The sequence below is a fragment of the Colossoma macropomum genome, unplaced genomic scaffold (genome assembly GCF_904425465.1).
Source record: "Colossoma macropomum unplaced genomic scaffold, Colossoma_macropomum, whole genome shotgun sequence".
In the NCBI taxonomy this organism is placed as follows: domain Eukaryota; kingdom Metazoa; phylum Chordata; class Actinopteri; order Characiformes; family Serrasalmidae; genus Colossoma; species Colossoma macropomum.
In genome coordinates, this window is record NW_023494791.1 from 44,344,329 (window position 1) to 44,365,822 (window position 21,494).

Sequence of the window (21,494 nt, forward strand, 5' to 3'; positions counted from 1 at the left end):
GCAGATGAACTCTGAAAAATGTAGGAATCAAGTTTTACAGGTTCTACAATAAAACTGTTCTCTAGAACTACATGACAAAATGTCATTAATTTTATTCAGAATGTTTATTTAGAGGGCAGAAAAATGGATCAAGACAGTTTCAATGTGCGACTTTTAACATTTGAGGCTGAGCTGCTAAGACTGAGGCTGATTAAACTGTTCAGAGGGCCGCTTGCTCATGAGGTACAATGCGCAGCACCCATGAAGAAAATGAAAAGAGATAGCAGTGTTGACATATAAGCTTTTTTCCCTCTAAAACATTTGACTAATTCTACTTCAGCTAAACAAACAGAATTTTTGAAAGAATATAGCAGCTAAATCACTGGACATTTTGTTTGTGGCTACTCTAAAGAAGGACGGAGAGCTTTTCATCTCTCTTTAGTACATTTGTTATATCATAGGGTTTCTGGCTGGATGGATGGACAAGTGTATTACACCCACCTATAGATGTATGCAAAAGTCTGAACACCCCTGGTCATATTCTATTTTTCATTCTGAAAATAAAAAGTTAAAACATCAGGGATCACATTTAAATTTTTAGTTTTTGCAATTATGTTCTGCAAAGCCTAAAAGATTAATAGAACCCTGGATGCAAAATGACGTCACCTTCTTATTGAGAATTATGCAATTTTGTTGATTTAATAATTTAGTATGTTCAGTGTTTCTACCAACTTGGAATAACTTGGAAAAAGTCTGATTCCATTAACTAACATTAAAAGTATGTTTTTTTCTTTCTCCTCTAAAGTTACTATACATATATATATATATATATATATATATATATAAATAATTTACCAACAGTAGCTAACTATGCATTGAAATATGCAGAAGTGTGTTGTTTCTGGAGGATGTTAACCTAGGAGCACCTGAACTTCTTCATACAACCTATAATTCACAGAGAACCTTGTTAATCCTAAAATCCACCATTATCTGCAAGGGCTACATGGCTAATGCACCTTTTACTGTACACTTTCTGGAACCTCATCATTAACAAACTAAGAGTACATGTTCAATCCTCCTACGCATGATCATCTGAAGCTGTTTTTCTGTGAGAAACCTCTACTTTGCTACTGCTAAATCTTTCTCCACAGGCTCTGGAATCAAGCCAGGCTACATATAGAAGTGCATAAAATAGCTATAGGCTGTGTAGCATGTAACGTTGCTAATACCATTCTCTCTCTCTCTCTCTCTCTCTCTTTCCTTCTTGCTCTTCGCTGGAGCAGCGGATCACTTGGGCATCGAGTTCATGGGTAAGAAAAAGCTCCTCTCTTGTTGGCCTGCCAATGAGTCATGCTAGAAGAGTTTGCATTTGCCAGGAATGTTAGTGCTGTTGCGCAACTGCCGTGGCTGTCCATGCTTGTTTGTTTGTTTGTTTGTTGTTTTTTGTGTGCATCTGAATGGAACATTTTTTTGGACAGTTTTCCTCCAAAGAACCCTTTTCAGCACCTCTATTTTTAAGAACGTACTAACAATGGACCAAGTTAGCTTTGAGACGGCATGTCTTGCCTCCATTTCTGCTATTTCTGGCAAACTCTTGAAGCCTTCTTTCTCCCTGTTTCGTTACACATGTTCAAGCTCAACGTGTTCCTCTCCAAGACATCCTGCTGAAGCACTTAAATCCTCTCTCATAACTCTGCACAGTTCCTTTCTCTTTTTCTCTTTGCAATCATCTACGTTAATCATGTCGTATCCTTTCATCCATACTTGTCATGTTATGGTATTCAAATGTAAGGATTTCAGGGATGTAGATATCGCTCAGATTCTTCCACTCCTCCAATCATCCGCCTCGTCCCCCTGCAGAATACTAATGCTCGGCAGTCTCCTTGGAAACAGTCAGAGGAGAGTCGCCGGAGATGCGATGTTGTTGGCTCAGTAACTAACAGCATGGCTGTGTATGAAAACTCCAAGAGTGTTTGTAAAAGAACTGGCAAGGAAAATTCACATAGAACTGCCAATTTTTTTTATTTTCAAAAGCCACAATATTATGATTAATAATAGTTTGTTTTTCTATTGCTTGAATTATAGATTAAAATCATAGTGTGACTTTTAATCAACAAATTAACATTATTTTGCACAGTGTTTCTAACACACACATGCACGCACACACACACACACACACACACACACACACTATTTAAAGAAAAAACAAGATGCTACACTTGTGCAAGAACATCTGCAGGCCCTAAGTCTGACCCACACAGCCACCTCAGTTATATACTTTTGTGTGCAATTATAGAAAAGGGAATCAACACTTGAGCAGGAAAAATAAGAATCTCTGCACTTTTTCTACAAATATTTCAGTAACACTTTCTATGAATGTCACCTTTGTAAGCATCTATAAACACATTTATAACATGTTATAATGCATTCATATGGCATTATAAACATGGTTATAAATATTTATAAAAAAGAATTACACTGAATTACACTTTATAGACATGTTTATTATACATTATGAATTGTTAATATAATGCATTATAAATAGTGTTAATAACATGTTATACTGTCAGTGCCAAAGAAGTCAGTCCCAGCTTGGAGAGCGTAAAGTAAAGACAAATACCAAGCTAACGGTGGTGTAGATTACCTTTCCCACATTGGGTAAAACACTGATGGCAGCACTAGTTTAAACTCTGACATTTGAAGCCTGTAATTTGCTTTACTGTGAATGTTTTAGTGTTTCAGTAAATCCTTCAGTAAATACTTCAACTTGAAGCCTCACTCTTAACACTGGAGGAGGCTTTAGTACAGTACGCTTCACTTTACTTAGAGCGGACAAATACGACTTATGAGCTCTTATAATTTGTTATGATCAGTACTTATAATGTATTATGTTAACAATTCATAATGCATAATAAGCATGGCTATAACGTGTAATGCATTTTTATAAATATTTATAGCCATGTTTATAATGCCTTATGAATGCATTATAACGTTATGAATGTGTTTATAGATGCTTACAAAGGTGACATTCATAGAAAGTGTTATCAATTTTTTTTTTTTTTTGTGAGAAGTTCAATACTGCAGAAAAGTCAGTGACCACTTCTCATGTATTTAATTGGCCATTAAGTACAACTTATTAATATTCAGAAAAATCCACATTTTGCATATATTACAGCTTCCATTCTAGTCAGAAGACTCACGTTCAGCTTTCCAAAGAAATCTGCAGGGATATTTTTTTTTTTCCACACCTCAAAAGTTCAGTCTTAGAAGTGGCATTATCTGCTTCTCAAGATCCAAATATTCCCAAAACTCATTCAGTGCAAAAAGTGCAAAAAAATGATTTATTGGTAGAATTGTCTTAAATTTAGTCAATACAGCTAATATTCCTAATTTTAAGATTATTGCAAGCTTATAATAAGATTATTTAACTTATTTCCTGACATTTTTTACTTGATTTGAGTAATTTTATTAAGCAAAATCATCTCACTACATTGGCAGATAATTTTGCTTATTTTAAGAAATGTGCCTGAAACCATCAAAATTATCTGCCAATATAGTCAGAACTTCACTCAATAAAATGACTTTAAATATGTAAAAAAATGTCTTCAAATAAGTTTTATAATAAGATATTCATACAACCATCTCAAAATGAGAAACATTAGATATTTAGTCTAGATTTAGGCCGATTTCTCTTGAAGATATTTTTTATAGTGTGATGTTGAGGTCTGGACACTGGGGGGTGGTCAGTCCATTGTTCAGCTTCTTTGTTTGATGTGTCCGTCTTCTTTTCTCAGTGAGGCTCTTCTTGACAGCTACACATCCTTTCAGACCCACAGCGCTGAGTTGTCTGCTCACAGTGGAAGGATGGATGTGGATTTTTTTCAGATCTGAAACTTTCATCTCTCTCAAAGATGAAAGTGCTGTTTATCTGATGGGAACAGTTTTGGTGTCTACCAGGTCTTGTATGGTTGTTAAGAGTCTCACTTTCTCAAAAATGTAGTTATTTATTTATTTATTAAACAATCTTCTGAAATAATCAACAACTTGCAATTGATAGCCATTTTGCTGTAAATTAAATAAATGAAGGCTAAAAGTTGAATGTTGTACAATGTGTACATACTCAGGGCCCCCTGGTGGCTCAGAGGACTTAAATGCCTATAGTGATCGCTCATATGACTTATATGACAGTCAGAAAAAGCCCTGCACATGCTCATTTAAAGTAGGGACATTTTTAGTTAATTGGTGCCTAAAATGCTGCTCTTTGCTTACAGAACTTACTTAAGGAAAAAAAAAGTCCATCAGGTATATAAGCTGGCTGCCAAACAAACATTGCAAACTTTGTGTCCATGCAGCTGCTGCTATCAAATAAGCATTAAATTATTTTAAAAAATTATTTGAAGTATCTGCCTGAAAGTAAGACATGGCAGAGCGAGGCATAGCCAATTGAGCGGAATCGCACGTAACAAGTTCGCCAAGAGTGTCGAGTGAATGCTTGTACTTTCAAGCTCGACTAGCTGAACATGAGTAACAGCGTGGAGGCAGAGGATCCGCTGGGAGGGGATGTGAAAGCAGAAAGGCTTCGGTTAATACACACGCTGTTGACTCGCACTCTATATCTTGTCAATATTTAATTACAGCCCTGGTCTAAAACATGAGGCTTCAAATTAGCATAATCTAACTGACAGTTTGCTTCCGAATCTTTCAAGTCATCTAAGGACAGGCTTGGTTGAAGGTATCATGTGCCCTCTCAATACCATATCTAGAGGATCAGGCCTTCTGCTGTAATCTGACGTCAACTCAAATGTTTATCAATATTTTGATCGTTGAATTCTGACTGGAAGGAGATCAATTTGGCCCATGTGTGGCCCAGTCATGTTGATTTTCAGTTTGCATCGGAGAGGCCTGGAGCTGAGACTCATAAATTGCAGAAAAACAGCTTCAGACATGCTCTGACTTCTGGATCTGGCTTTTACCAAGACAAAGATTTTTCTGCTCTGATATGCAAAATGCTGCCTACTCTCTTAGGCTTGTGAATACTTCCTTTCTAAGATTTTTGCCTTCTTGGAATAAGAGTTGCGACTACAATTGTATTTGCACGGTCTTTTTCGCAGGAGACGTTGTTCAAACATGCATAGAAATTGTCACTTAGAGCAGAAGAAATTGCGTACTCAACTTAACTTTAGGAGTTAGTTCTCCAACTTCGTCCAGATTTTGACTGTCTAAATCTTAGGAGGCACCCCGGAGAGCAAAGTATCATCAGAGTCAGCTTGAGACATGCTATTTTGCTATAGATGGCACAATAGCACTAGGAAAAGAGAGACCAAGGCCCAGTCCCTTAGCCCTTAGCCCTCCATTTGGTGTGTTCACGTCTAGGGGAAGGGTGTTCAGATTTTTGTTGTGATAGAGGGGTAGCACGAACTGTTAGGGCTACGTGGTCCTCCAAACTGAGATTTTTCAGAGTCACACTCTGAACAGGGTGTTATGAGGAAAAAAAGGAAAACTGGCAAAATGGCTGCACAAGCGACCAAAGAAACCCAAAAATGTGAGGATTTTCTCTGTTAAAAACATTATATTATCTTAGTTTAATGTCATTTCAATGTATTATGGTCCTTTGCTTCATAACCAGCATAAAAAAATCGCTAACACTATGTTAACGTCTCGGTAGCTAGCTACCTAAATTTCTTGTTTCAACTTAAATAGTCTAACAATACTGAGGCCTGAAGAGCCAGAATGTAACTGCTGCTGCATTTAAGGTGGAACAGGAAAATCCGAACAAGAAGCTGGTGAATAGACTTCAGCTTCATATCACCAAAGAATTAGGGGTGGGTGATAATAAATAATTGTTTCATCCCCCTCTTTTTGAAAGCATATGATTCCCTAAATGTAACTAAAGCCCAGCAGTGAGGTTGCTGAACTTTACCCTCCTCTGCTATCACTGCAGACTGGCAGGGTCACCTACAGAGCAGCGCTAGTAGCTGTTAATGAAGTAATGTTCTTTATATATTTGAGGGTCCCATTTCACAGGGGAAGATTTGAACCACTACCCCTTGTAACTAAGTTTCAAGGGGCAAGGTGACACTCAAAAACAAGGGGTAGGGGTAAAAATAAGAAATGGGATTGGGCTCAAGACTTGTAATGTCAGCACTCAACACTTTCAGATGTTTCAACCACTTGTGGACCAAAAGAGTTTCAGTGTCCTTTTAACAATAATTTGAAAAAGAAGTGTTACTATTTAAAACCTGCTTTTCATACCAAGTAGGACACTTTGAGTGTTGAAGCTAAATATACCCAAAGGAATAGCGAGTGACTGCTTTCTGCTACTTTTAGGCGAGTACTTTTTCTTGTCCTTAATATGTCCTTAGGTAAATGCAAAGATTTTAAATGTAAAAAAAAAATAGACCATTCTCACACTTACGTGTTTGTTAATGTGGAAGAGTAAATAGTAGCATTGAATGCTGTAAACAATGGCTAATACTGCCTGGAATCACTGTTCCTGTGTTCCTAAATGTGCCAATAATTCAACTAAACAGCTTTACCTGAGCTTCCTTTCGGTCAACTTTGAGAATGTTCAACCTCAGCTGAAAAGATCTTCTAATCATGTGTCACTTTTAATGAGGTAGCCAATCAAAAAAGGAGGTAAAACTGAACTGGAGAGCAAAGGAGGGCTGTACAGCAGTACAGATTTACTCACATTTGTGATTAAATGCTCAGCTCCAAGACAAATATTCATTCACTGGCGTATGTACAATCCTGGATATTGTCATTACAGAGCTTTGCTTAAAAACCTTGAGAAATAGACTCTTCAGCTCTGTAGCTCAGTGATTAGTTTACTGTAATGTAGAAATACGATGCTGTGTCTGTGCTGGTTGTGTTCAGGGCACTTGCTAACTCAGCCCAATTTACATGGGCTGAGTACGAGGACTTATATCTGGTGGACATTTTCTCCTCCAAAGTGAAGCTCAGTAAGTGCAAATGTGTTTAGGGCTGTGTGATGTGGTGTTGAACATGAAAATTCATCCCTTTTCTGCTTTACAACACTTGTATCAGGCAAATTCCTCACGGTTCAGGCATGTTTTTTTGTACAATACGTTCCAAAAAACGCAGCTTCTTTGACACGGACATGTGCTTTCAAACGTGGGATGTGTAGTACAGACGTCTGCCGCGGGATACTCCAGTCCACAGTGGCAGACGCACAGGGTCATGCAAAGTTCATGTTTTAAGTTTTGCATGACATGCTTTGGCAAAGTCAAACTAGCCTTTCCATCCATGTTGGAGGAACTACCATACATGCCAGCTGATCTCCTATTAACCACACTGAGACCAAAGGGATATTTTTAGGGAGGCTGAAAGCTGGCGACCCTCCATTGCCACTCTGTTAAACGGTGCAGGCGGAAGTTTAGTAAGGCTACTATTTATAGCCAGATGTGACAACACAGTAACTGGGAAAAAGGTCTACATATCTAATATTACTCTTCATAAGGTTGCTGCTGTAAGAATATTACAAGATTGCTCAACCTGATTTTTTTCATTTTACTTATGAAATCTCTGAATTAGCAACAAATGCAGTATGTTTTCATTGACAGGCAAGCAATTCTCTTTTTGGCTAACATTTTACTTGAATGCTACCTTCATAGGAGCACGGATACACATCCATAATGATTGAACAATGCATTGAGAAAGCAAGAAGACCTAAGATACTTTAAGAAAATAACATTATATTGACATAATTCTCAATTGTAAATTAATGACATTGTAATTGTAAATGAATCCTAAACTTACATTGAAATTGCAGCATGCACAAAGTTCAGTTTCACTTTGATTGTTTTTGCCGCCTGACACTACAGAAGCATGTACTAATTACTGATTTAATGGGGCATGATGACAAATTGGTAGGGTGCTGCCCCACTAAATGACTCCCTGATGTTGGACCTGCCCTTATGCCAATACAGTAATATTTACATCATAAAACATCTTGTAATTAATGTATACTCATAAATACTCACGTATTGCTTTAGAAATGTGCTATTGAATGTGTGTGTTACAAAGTTCCTATGTGAGTAGCCTTCAAAAGTGTTTTTATACCAAAACAAAACATTTTTTAGGCAGCCCTTCTAACATCCACAAAGCACCCAGTGTAAACACAGCCTAACTTCTCAAATAATTTGCACAATTCCAACTATAGGCAAACATAGATGATAAAGGACTTTAAGGTAGCTCCAACTGAATTTTAATAGATGACCAAAAATTTTTTACACAATTGTGATTTTGTGGCTAAAAAACATCCCATGAGTCTAGTCTGTGGGAAAAATAGGAAATAAGTGCCCTTCCATTCAGTGAGTCTTAAAAGTCAGGTTGGCTGAGTCTACTGCAATCTCTTTAATAATACAGTAAGAATCACCAATATAAGCCTCCTTTTCCCTCTTTTGCCATGTCAAATCGACATCAGTCATGCTAGCACAAAAAGCTCAGCCTGTTACCTGCTAAAAGTGGGCTGCTCACTTTTAAAAAACATAGCATCAGAGTGGGCATAAGCCACTGACTGTGTCTGGTAGCAGCTGATTGTGAACGAAAGCTTGCTGAGATTGCTGTATTTGCTATGTTGTCAATATAATGACCTGAATGCCATGCCTCTGCAGCTGGACTCACAGACGTATGCCAAGAGAGTGAGGGGCATGTGTCAAGGGGTCAGCTTTTTTGATGATTCTCAGAGATACGTAATGAGAGTGAAATGTCAGGTCTTTCGGTCACTTGGCTCAATCATGGTTAACAGGCCTCAGCACTGCTGTGTTCACACACATACAAGTTTGTTTTTTGTCTTTGTAGGGTGTTTAGGTATGTTTTTTTTTCATCAATATTTTATTACTACAATACCCAGCATGCATTACACAACCAGGGAATCCTCCCATGGCGATAAAGAAATCCTGGAAAATATACAACACAAAGCAGTCAAAAGTTCCTCCCACCTTCAAGATACATCATCAGGAGGGGGTTCCTGGTCTTTTAAACTGTAAAATCTCACTCGAGACTATTGCAGCACTGCCATTGGGTGTGACAAGCCATGTTTACAGATGTTTATGTTTGTTATTTTGGCCCGATTATCACTTTAACTTCAGGACTCAAAAGATCAGCTTTGGTATCTTTTACTTTTCTAATAAAAAAACTGATAAGAAAGCTTTTGGAGAGCAGTGGAGAGCAGTTGAGCATCACCCACAAACGTCAAAATGTAAATATATTCACTACTCTGGACACATTTGTCCCCAAAACGAGCCAAATACACTCAAACATAAGCACAGAAATGAAAGCACGGCTCCTGCAAAGTTTTTCTGAGCTTCACTGAGACTTTTCTGGCTGGCACTCTTATCCTCAGGCTTGACAGGTCAGAGAAAAGCACAAAGTCATTCGCTTGACGTGGAGTGACAAGTTGGACAAATCATGTCCAAGTGACGTCTAGATTCTGTACAATTGCACCACAGAAGTGGAGAGAGGCTAACAGGCTAATGTTGACTGGCTGAGCCAGGCATGCATGAAGGAAAAAAGCTGCAAATCCTGCCTCGTCATGTCTCCGGCTGATTCGCAAGAGGAAGATGACAGGTTTGTTTCTGAGACATGCTCCACTTTCCTAATGATGGAGCTGATTCTTTGGTTTCTTCAGGACACGGTAAGGCAGTGCTGGGCAGTATTGAAAATTTGATATTAAAGTATTTTCCATGTATATCCCAAAATAAGATTAATAACACTAATGAAGCCATGCCTCCTGGGTAGGGGAAGGGTTGTAATTGGTAAGTTGTAACCCCCAATTTCACCAATCAGGAATAAACTACAGGGGTGTTATCACTGTTATACATTTCCACTGTTCTACACTTAATAGGATGATTTCCTATTAAAGCAGCCAGAAAATGACATCCATTGACGTTTTTGTTGTCTATGCATACGGCTAAGACTGAAAATCAGTATTGTTGAGCGATTCACCATGATATCAGAATCTTCAGCGGATATTTGCTTGGACCACATTGGACAGATGTTTAGATTTTAGACAGATGTTAGTGATATTTCAAACCAATATTTGATGATGTATATATTGTACACTAGAAAACCAGAATGTTTCATCAACATTGGGCAACTGTGTTAAAAAGACCTGGCAGCCAATGTCAAACGCTCATTTTTGCTAAGTGTACTCTAGTTAGACGTCAAACATTATGGAATCTGCCTTAACAATAAATGTTAATTGTAACACAACACTCTTATATTACTGAACATAATCTGTGACAGTTCATAACAGCTTATGATATCTGCCATGACATGCTTATGGCATGGTTATGTCGATGATATGTAGTACCTTTAGTCAGGGAACATAATTGTACCATAATCCATTGAAATGCTATTTTCTAAGTGGTATTGACTCCACACACCCCGCCTCGACTCCAGGCTTTTTATTTTATTGTTCTCTTTTAAAACATTAGTTTATGAAAAAGGTACAAATATGTACTTTTTACCTATAAGAAAACATATTTAAGGTGCACAATTGAACCTCAAAACCACTGTTGTACCTTTGAGGGAGCATTTACATTGTTTGTACCTTGATGAATGAGAAATGTACCTGCACAGAACCTTTATTTCCATAGGCTGTGTATGTATTCGGAACATCATAAAGTAGTTTTGTGCATAAGATGCATGCTTTTTTGGGCCAAACACATACTATTTGGCACTGAAACCTGCCACAAAAGACTTAGTATATCTGGCCCAGATGAATAGCAGCCCTGAACTCAAGTGAGAAAAACAGTGCAGTTCTTATTTGTCTTTGGTAATTTTTCCATTAACAGCCTCCTGAATTAACAGGATAGTGTTGTGAGGAAAAACGCTACTCACTATGGTTGCATGGAGCCCAGCGTTCGCCACCATGTAATTGAGATAAATTACTCATTCTCTCCAAGCCATTATTCCAGTGTTCTTAATGAAACACTGGTGGAGGTCAGTTGTGTTAATGCAGCGCTACTTTTCAGGAATCTGAAAATGAAACAATTCCGTTATGGCAGATTAGGAGTTTAATTGTACGGCCTAGATGCTGAAGTTAAACTAGCATGAGAGTTTCAAGATGAGAAAGTAAAACAAAAACAGAAACAGTGATTCCAGAGTTAGTAGAATTTTATATACACTGAATTTTTCAGTGTCCACTTATTCAGTACGATCACACTGACTTATTCTGATACACTGCAAAAAAAAAATTTGGCAAGAAGAACTGTCTTTAATCTAGTCAATATGTCTAATATTAACTCATTTCCTAACATTTTTTACTTGTTTTGAGTAAATTTGTCAAGTAAAATTCTCACGAAATGGGCAGATAATTTTGCTTATTTTAAGGAATATGCTTGAAACCAGCAAGATGTTCTGCTAGTGTAGTGAGATAATTCTACTTAAAAGAATTACTTTAAACAAGTAAAGCAATATCTAGAAATAAGTTGTATTACTGTATAATATCTAGAAATAAGTTGAATTACTGTATAATATTCATACAACTATCTCAAAATGAGAAATATTAGGTATTTAGACAAGATTTAGGCAGGTTTCTCTTGTCAAGATGTCATTTTTTGCAGTGCATACAATCCTGTGCAAAAATCAAAGACTACCTTTCATTTCTTTCATTTCCAGTTAGAATGGTTATTATGTTATTAATTGTAATAAAATTCTGAGAGAAAATGGGACTTGAACAATCATGCAAGACCTGGTAGACCTCCAAAACTGTCCCCATCAGAAAAGTAGTACTTTTATCTTAGAGAGAGAGGAGAAAATTAAGTTGCATTCTTGCTTCAGATCTGAAAAGACCCACATCCATCCACTGTGAGAAGACAACTCAACTCTATGGGTCTGAATCATTTTTTAAAAAGAAAGGAAGGTGTAATGAAGGCCAAGTGTGGACACACTACATACTGAAAATCTGTTATTCTGTTTAGGTGCTGAGGCTCTCATTAAATATATGTTTTCTGCTTTGTATCTGTGTAACGTTGCGTCAGCAGGAGATGAAATAGGATGCAAGTGCGAGTTGGTTTCATAGAAGTCCATGGCAGAAACAGGAGCAGTTAGCAGGATAAAAAAGAACATGAGAAAACAAACAAGAAACAGAACTAAGAGGCAAAACTAAAGCAACAACAGAACAACAAAGCTACAACTGCTCTATGAACAATCCAGAACAAACATGCACACACATTCACAATACCAAGCAAAGACAAGACAGAAACAAGAGGTTTATATACACCGAGAGCACCAACAAGAAACACCTGGGAATAATTACTGGGCAGGATCTAAACACAGGCACAGGTGAGGGGTGTGACCAAAGGGAGGAGCTGGAAACCAAAACAAAAGCACATGGAAAATGTAAACAAAAGCACATGACATGAGGAAAACAAGAAAACAAAGAAATACATGGAAAAGCAAAACAGGACATTATAATCTGAAAAGTTAATAACTTACAATTAACGGTCATTTTTCCTGGAAATGAAATGAATGAAGGATGAGCTTTTGCTCTGTACTGTAAGTTTCAGAGGTTATGGAGAAGGATTAGCAATTAGCTCGGTGAACCCAAAAAACCTGGACCAGAAGTCTTGATCTAATCCAACTTCCTTCCTCCATCATTTGTCAATGCACTTTATTTTACACTCTTTCTCCTCTCAAAGCTCTGAAAAGAGTTATGAAATTTAAGAAATAAATGCCTGGAGGAAAAATGACGTGCTAATAGAGTCTGAGGATTTCACTCGATAAGATTACTTTGAAATGAGTAAAAATATCTAGAAATGGGCCGAATCATCCATGCGATCCGTGCCGCACCGGGTAAAACGATGCACCATGTGGGGAGAGATATTAGATTTGTTGCCTATAATTTCAGCAATTTCCACTTCTTAACGTATCACTTTAGACACAAAAGTAGAGAAGAGGTACTGATGCGTGGAAAGAGGTGCATTGTGGGAAGAGCAGTGGGGTTAATGCATAACCTCCTGTCCCAAAGCACCAGAGCCACTATGAGAAGGCATAGGGTCATTAGGCAGCCTTCAAAAAAGAAGAAATGGAGGCAGAAAAGTTGACATTAATGTTATAATTAGGACAAAAATCTAATTTAATTCAGTTTTCTCTTATCCCAAATGTAGTCAATTAAGCACAACATGTTCAGTGCTTCTGCGTGCAAGCTAAAAGGCTAATGTAGCTAACAAGCTGCATTATGAAGCTTGTACCAGTTCCACAAAATGCATTCCTAAATCATCACAGACTGGCTTCAAACTGTGTGGAGTTGTTAAGTAATCTCAAATAGACTTGCTTATGTAGTTTCTGAGTTTTGAAAAAGCAGAAATTAAAACTACACCAGAAATGGCTGTCTCTGCCAAACTTCGGCTAACGGGAAGAGTAGGGTACTCGTACGGTCTGTTGTTTCTGTTGTGGTGGTCTTTAGAGTAAAATTTTTGATTTTAAAGACTGGGACAACCTCCTTAGGTTGGAGGTGCTTTTGAAAAACTTTGGTGAGGGTACTTGGGGGTTGAGCTTTAAGGGCTATTTGATGTACTCGTGTAATGCATGTTGGGTACTGTAGTGAAAGAACACTGAATGAAAACAATGCTCTGCTACAGAAAACTACGGAGTCCCACTGGTGACATCCTGTGTACATATAATAATGTGTGGCCTCAACTCAGTAAGGCATGGGAACAAGATAATTAAGTTATGGCCACGACTTAGTAAAGTGTGGGAATGAGATCCTAATACATGACCACAACTTAGTAAGGCATGGGAATGAGATTCTAAAATGTGGCCACGATTTAGTAAGGCATGATTTCATTCCCACACCTTACTAAGTTGTGGCCATGACTTAATCATCTCATTCCCACTCTTTACTAAGTCATGGCCACGCATTATTTTAATTTGTATGGAATGTGTCACCAGCAGGGCTCCACAGACTACAGTATAACACAACAAATATGAAGAGCCAGATTTGGCTTTTAACAAAACATTATACAACCTAAACGATGTGTTGAAATGAAGGGTTTAATTGCAAAACACATTAGAGACCACTTTCAAAAAGGTCAGCTGTGAGCCAGTCAGGTCACTGCTGATTGGGTAGTTTTGCTAAGCTTTTCTGCACAGTTGGATGTATTCCTTTACCACATTATCAGGACATTTCTATTTCCACATTGTATTCGGCTAGAAGTCATGGGGTCAGTTATGATCTGAGAATGTCTGGGGCAACCGTAGATCTTTTTGGGCTATATGTTGGTGGGAACATAGACTTATTAAGGTAAGAACAAGCTGAGAATGAAATTTTCAAACCAATCCGCCACCTCAATAACATTCTATGTGGTAAAATTAAACATGATATCTCACAACAGAAAGAAACATTCAGTAGACTGTGCATTATCTTTAGAAGATAGAAGAAGCTGATGACGGGTTACCAGCATGTATGTGGCCTCTGTCCTTTACAGTTGTGATGATACAGCCAGAGTAAAAGTGATTTGTATCACTCTTATTTGTATTTGAGCTAAACGATGTGCCGCCACGCCCACTAAAAAGCATGCAAAAAGAAAGCCCATTATCGATAGCACATAACAATAACAGTAAAATGTATACATACATGTACTCACTACTGAGCAACAGTATGAACTTCACCTGCAGAAGTTCCAACAAGGCACTGATAGAACAATCTCTCTGCAATCACCAGAAGCTACTTTCTTTGCTGTGATCTGGATATGCAGCTGAAATCCCCTATTGTATTTAAAAAATGACGTTGTCCCTTATTATGGACAGTAATGGACATATTACCAGGACTGTCGATTTTTACATTTTAAACATCAAGTTGTAAACAACTGGCCAGGCTTGATAAACTACACCTTTACCATATGCTGTTGGCAAACAAGCCAAATCTCTTTCATCCTGAGTCAAGTGTGAGCTAAAAATAGCATTTCGCTAGCTATCTTATTTTGCTTGTGTTATGATTGTACAATATAAATTAAAAGTAGTGTTGTAGTACTCGAGCCCATACACTAGCTGCGTCTGCCTCGTCTCGGTCTTGACCTCATTTGGACTAGTCTTGTCTCTGTGTCGGGGTAAGCTGGACTTGGAAGCTGTTGTTAAGACCAGCCAAATGTAATGCCTCCATCTAACTGGACACTTAATTATTATTGAATATCATCAACACCAGAATAAACAGAATAAAACAGTCTTTCTCTGCATCTGGGGTTCCCACAGCTTTTGCAACTCATGGTTCACATAAATGACCACCAGAGGTTCCACACATTCAAGCAAGAGGAAAGCTGCGAACCAAGCCTTGGCCTAATTCTATAGGTTTAGGTATCTACTTGCTGTGTATAATTAATAATGTTTTGGGCTATACGTGATTTAATAATATATTTTTATTTTTATATTTTGAAAGAATAAAATGATCTGGTCTCGGTTTTGTCTCAGTCTCGACCACTCCTAGACTTGGTCTTGACTTGGACTTGATGTGTCCCCATCTCAATCTTGAATGCTCGGCTCTAGTGTTCTTGATTACAACACTAATTAAAAGATCACATAATTGATTCATAATTTGTGTTTTAGAGGGACAAACCCATGTTTGCAGAACATTTCACCATAATCCAGCATCCAGTTCTCATTGCAAGATCACATCTGGCCCTGCAAGACTAGTTACAGCCATGCACTGTATGACATACTGTCATTTAGAAAAACAGACATTGCTAAAAACCTTAGTCACAACCATCCTGAAGCCTAAATTTTGTCCAAACATTTTATCCAAATCTCTTACTTTCAGAAAAAAAACTGAAGGAAATATGCTTGAGTTTGAGATCTTGGTCCATTTAACTGGTTCATTTTGCCTGTTAGTTGAGCTGCGACACAAGTATTCATTGATGGTCCATTTCGCCTTTATGATTTTGCCATTAATTTAGCTGAATTATTATAAAGGTTATTAGAGCTTCCCTTATCCCTTCGAGCCGCAATTACAGCCGCAATTACGACTTTTCCAGTGAAATGAAATCATCGTATTTCTGGTCACACCGGCTCCGTGTTGTGCCCACATTCATCACCGTCGCCGTTGTGAATGTGATTTTTCTGTAGCACCTTTCTTGTAAAGTCTGTTGTGCCTGAGCATAATCTGATTGATTGCCTATTAATAGCTGTGAAGCCGAGCATGATTTACTCATTCGTATGAGAAGAGACAGCTGCCATTTTTCATGCTTAATGGTGTCCATTAAGGCTTTAAGTCTTCTCCAGTGGCGCCAGTCCCCATGGAGGAAAAACATCCATTACTCTGCTCTTTCCAATCAGCCTCTTTCAGGACTCGATTTCCAACTGTGTTGATTTGATGGTAGTGTTCCCTGGCAATGACATGGTGCATTGTCTCGGATCATAAACTAGCATTTTGACAATTAAACGCACACATGCCCTTCTGTGTATATAAAGCTCTATTTTATTCCTCGAATTACCTCCGTCTTACGTAAGGCGCAGTATTTTAGGAACTGCTGCTACGTTCTGAAGGCAGCGATGTTCTGCTTTTGCTCATCTCGATGTTCTTTCTGTTTTTCTGCTGTGTCTGTAATCCTAAACAGAGAGCAAGGAGGTGTACAAGAGGCAAGTGCTGTCAATCACATGCATCGCCATGGGAATCAGCTTTCTGGGAACACTCTGTATGGCTCTCTACTGCCGGAACAAGTGAGTATATCTCAGAATTTGCAAGCGTCTGTTATGCTCCTGAAACCGTAACAGCTGAAAGGAGAGGACATTCTCACAATCTCTGGCAAGGAATAGACTAGAAACATAACAATTTGAAGGCAGGACAGGGTTCTCTTGGAAAGTAGCTGCTGCATTGGCTTCTGTCTTCAAAAACAGCTTTGAATTAAACAAGCGTAGCTCATCCCGAATAACAATGTCATTCTTTGTTCTTGTTCAAGATAGCAGCCCTTTTGTCCACTTGGAAAGTTGTAACGGCTTCTTCAATAATGTCTTCTACTCTGATTCAGTCACCTGTTACAGAGGTTTTAAATGGAAGGGAGCACAAAAATGGCCAGATATCTGTAGTTAGCTTCATGCTAATAGCATTCACATCTCGACTATCATTGTTTACTTCTGATTACATAGTTCAGTCTGCCAGATTTGATCACTAGTCTTAACATCATTGCTAAATTTTGGAAAATGTATCTCCAATATATATATATTTTTTTCAGTTCACAAAAACAAACATGACAAGCTGAAAGACTTTGCCAGTTAGCATAATGGAACTGCTGAAAAATGTACCTTGCTGGAAAAACCAGCATAGACCAACAAATGGTCAACAGCAAAACCAGCAACAGTTGTGTTTTGGATGCTGGTATGCTGGTCAGCAGCAATGGAAGTTGCTATACTGATCACCACAGAAACCAGCAAATGTTGTTTTGGATGCTGGTATGCTGGTCAACTAGCAAGACTATGCTGGGTGACCAGCTAAACCAGTACCACACCAGCACTAGACCACATTAGACCTGCTTAGACCAGCATGAAATTCATGCTGGAATACATGTGCTTTGATTATTTGCCTTTTTCAACTTGTCAACAGAGATGAAACTTGCCAGTTAGCACCATGCTGAAAGATGCTTCATTGAAACAGCTGAAACAACTTCTTCTATAGTGTTGTCTAGTCTAATTCAGTTAGCTTTTACAACGACTTTGGGTTGAATTGAACACAAAGTGTGTGCTAACAATATGGCCATGTGTAGCTAGCCTCATGCTAATAGCATTCACAATGTGAGGACAGTTGGCCACTTGATCACTTAGTTCAGGAAGCCTCATATGGTCACTCTACCCTGTTCACAGAGACTGAAAGATGTGTACTTTGACCTTTTTAAGAAACATTTTACCTTAACATTTAAATTGTGTTTACACATGTGGCAAGTTAAAGGATGGAACCTGCCAGTTAGCATCAGGTGGTGCTGAAATATGGGGCTGTTGAGCATGTTCTAGTTCAAAATATGGCCAGAAATGTGTTTAGCCTTATACTAATAGCATCCACAATGTCAATAGTGTTGTATACTTCTGATCACTTCGTTCAGCATGACAGACTTGATCACTAGTCAAAACCCCATTACTAGTGTCTGGACAAGATGTGCTCTAATTAATTGAGACATTTTACCTCAAATATGGAAATTCTGTTCAAAAAAATATATGTGACAAGTCAAAACAACTTCTATAATGTTCTCTACACTGATTCAGTTACCTTTCACAGTCAACTTAGGTTGCACTGGATATACAAATGTGTGCTAGTTCAAAATATAGCCAAATATGTGTACTTAGCACCATGCTAATAGCACTCTCAATGTAAAATAATACATTATTTATTATAACTCATTGCTTAGTTCAGCATGCTAAAGTTGATCAGTAGTCTTAACTTTATTGCCAGCATCTACAAAAATGTTTTACCTCGAATATGGACATTCTGCTCACAAAAAAAACGCATGGCAAGTTGAAGGATGGAACTAATTAGCCTCATGGGGTGCTGAAAGATGAGACTTTGAAACATTTGTTTCAAAAAAGATGTCACACAGCCAGTGTGAATTGCAGCCCTCTTCATTATCTGTGTGCCATGCCGCTAACTTCAAAGCAGGCCCACAGACTGTTCGGACTATGGAGCTGGCTGCAGTGGCCAAATATTATGGCTTATTAGCCTGGCTATTTGATCTCAGCATGGACTGAGGGTCTTTTAAATGCTGATCAAATCTTTTTAATTTTCTACCTGAAAGCACATAGCCTGGCCCGAGATAGCCGCCGTCTGCCCCTGCCGCTGGACAAACATGGCAGGAATAATAGATGCCTGTCACTCAAGCCTTATGGAGTAGAACAGTGAGAAGAATAGGTGTGCAATTTCAATAAAACAACTTATATAACGACGTGACTGAGTGAGTGACCTGCCGACTGCAGGATTCAAGCCTTGACGTACTGCCATTTGAAATGACCTATAATGAATTTATTACCCAGGAAAATAACTCTGAGTGCCCTTATTTTGGAGCATGGCTTTATAGGTGATGTATGCGTGTGTATGTGCGTGCACTCTGAGTCCATTTGTGAGTGGTAAATGTCCTCATGAATTACCGGATCAAATTGTGATGGTTCTGCCCCCTACAGGAGACGAAGGGAAAAGCTCCAGGCCCACCTGAAAGAAAGCCGCAGCCTGAAGAACTACAGCCTCAGCTCCACTGGCCTGCCGTGCAAATCCAGCCTCAGGCCTCATTCCGGCCTGCAGCTGCAAAACGTAAGTACTTGGATGGTCCACTCGGCCACACCTTAGGCTTGTAACTGTGCATTCACTCATGTTTAGCAAGCTAAAGATTTTCCACAAGGAGTTATTAGCAGTTATAATTACCATTTTTGTGCACATCACTGAAAGGAAAGAAACCAGCATGAACCCATACCAGCAGGATCTTACAAATGCATGTGTATTTGAAGACTAATGAAGATTTTGAAGACATAAATAAAACACCAACTAACATTTCAAACTCAACCAAATGAGTACCCATCGATTCTGTGCTCGTATTATATTTGTTATTTTTTCTTAGAATTTATAATGTTTTAAATTGTGTTTTTGCAGAATAATTAAAGGAATAACACTTTTCAACCTGCATTTGAATAATTCAGCATCAGAGGTTTATTTTTTTAGCTTCGGAAAACAAGCAGATATATAGAATCCTCAACAACTTAACAGCATATCGAAATGTTCACTATGTCGTGTGTCTACCTTTTGCCTTTAATGTTCAGAAGGCTTGCTTTCCATTTTACAAAGAAATCTGCAGGGATATTTTTCCACACTTCCAAAGTTCAGTCTTAGAACTTGGCTACATTTTCTGCTCCACATAATCCAAGTAACCCCAAACACACTCAATGATGTTTAGATGTTTTTTTTAGATGTGAATCTAGAGGAGAGCTTTATTTTCTCCTCTCTCTCAAAGATGAAAGCGTTGAGTACTGGTGATCGGATGCGATGAGACAGTTTTCGTGGTCTACCAGGTCTTGCACGGTTGTTAGGAGTCTCCATAGTTTTTGATAGTTTTTGAACAGTTTTGGAAACTTTATGCTCGAGGACTATTGCATATCTACTAAAATCTCCTGGAAAAATGAATAACTTGTACTTAACGGCTGTTTTGACTGGAAATTAGGTGATTGCCTTTATGGTGTCTGGCTTTTGTGGAGTAAAACACTCATGAATTCTTCAGTCAAAGATATTTTTGAATTAATTATGCAGTGAGGCTGTGTAATTTGCTCTTTCAGCGAAGGGGACGAGTAATTTTTGGTTACGTTACCAGCACAGTGGTCCCTGTCTGATTGTGTATAAATACCAGAAAACCATAGGCAAATGCAACAGTGACTGGAACTACTATCCAATGTTGGAAATCTAGGTAAAACCTCATAAGAACTGCCTCATTTCCGCCTCATGATAGATAGAGATTAGGCTGAAAAACACTGGCGCATTCCTTTAAACACTTCCACTTACTGCTTACCTGGTTTCAAATTACTGCATTGTCATCCCAGTTGTGCCCCTGCCCAGCGGCCCATAGCCTCCGAGAGCAGCTCCGGGACAGGAGCCTGTTCGCTCACTCGCTCACCTCCCCTGGGAGGGCTTTGTTCCCATTTATCACCTGCCCAATAGCTTCTGTCGACAGATCCATCTCACGTAAGCCAATCTGGCTTATTTGCATGGCAAACACAGCTGTAATTTGAATGTCAGTCAAACTCAGTGACTCAGGGATGCTTAATCTCACAAGCAATCACACACTCTGTCAGGAGACTTGCAAATGCCAAGCCAACCAATCAAAAACGGTCTGGTGACAAGGATGCTCACATTTTTCCCCATAGAAATAACATGAAGACTGTGCTTCCAGGACATATATTGTTTTTTTATTTTTTGCTATGGAATTTTTTTTTCTTTTTCTTGTAACATAATAATAATAATCAAAAACAAGACAAGTGGTTTCTTGAAGTGTTGCTCTGGCCAAAATGAAAAATATAACCATTGCTATATTGCACATCTGTCGTAAACATGTTTATATATCACAGTAGTGCTGCAGTAGTTTGTACAGCTCCTACAACTGCTTTGGGGTTGAGTTTTGGAGACGTGCTGTGAAGCTAATGCTACTGCTAGAAAGCCAAATATCTTATTTCAGTAAATAACTGTAGTAACTGTATTAAAATCATCATTACAATGGAAAAAACAACAGAAATGACTTATCAAAGGAGGAGGATGACAAGCTAACAGCTAATTAGTAAGATTGCTGGCTATCTAGATGATCTTATATCAGTATATACCTTTTATTCTCTGGCTGAAAGGATAAAAAAGCTTGTCTTTGGCATCCATATTGTGCTGAATACAGGTAGAACTGGTGTGTTCTTTATGATGTTGTCCAAAAACAAATTACACTAATGGTAGTTTGGTTTTATTTGTTAGCCCATAGAAGACTATAGGCTTGCAGTCTCACTTTGATGACACCACAGGGATTCCCAGTGGTTTTATGATGACTTCACAT

At 38.3% G+C, this 21,494-nt stretch overlaps 1 protein-coding gene across 1 annotated transcript in view; it reads left to right on the top strand.

The window, feature by feature from the left end:
• LOC118810959 (pro-neuregulin-3, membrane-bound isoform) overlaps positions 1-21,494 on the top strand; it is a 526,122-nt gene that overhangs the window by 478,413 nt on the left and 26,215 nt on the right. The window contains 3 exon segments of the mRNA XM_036575126.1: positions 1,263-1,289; positions 16,557-16,659; positions 19,102-19,228. Coding sequence (XP_036431019.1) covers positions 1,263-1,289; positions 16,557-16,659; positions 19,102-19,228 — 257 coding nt within the window.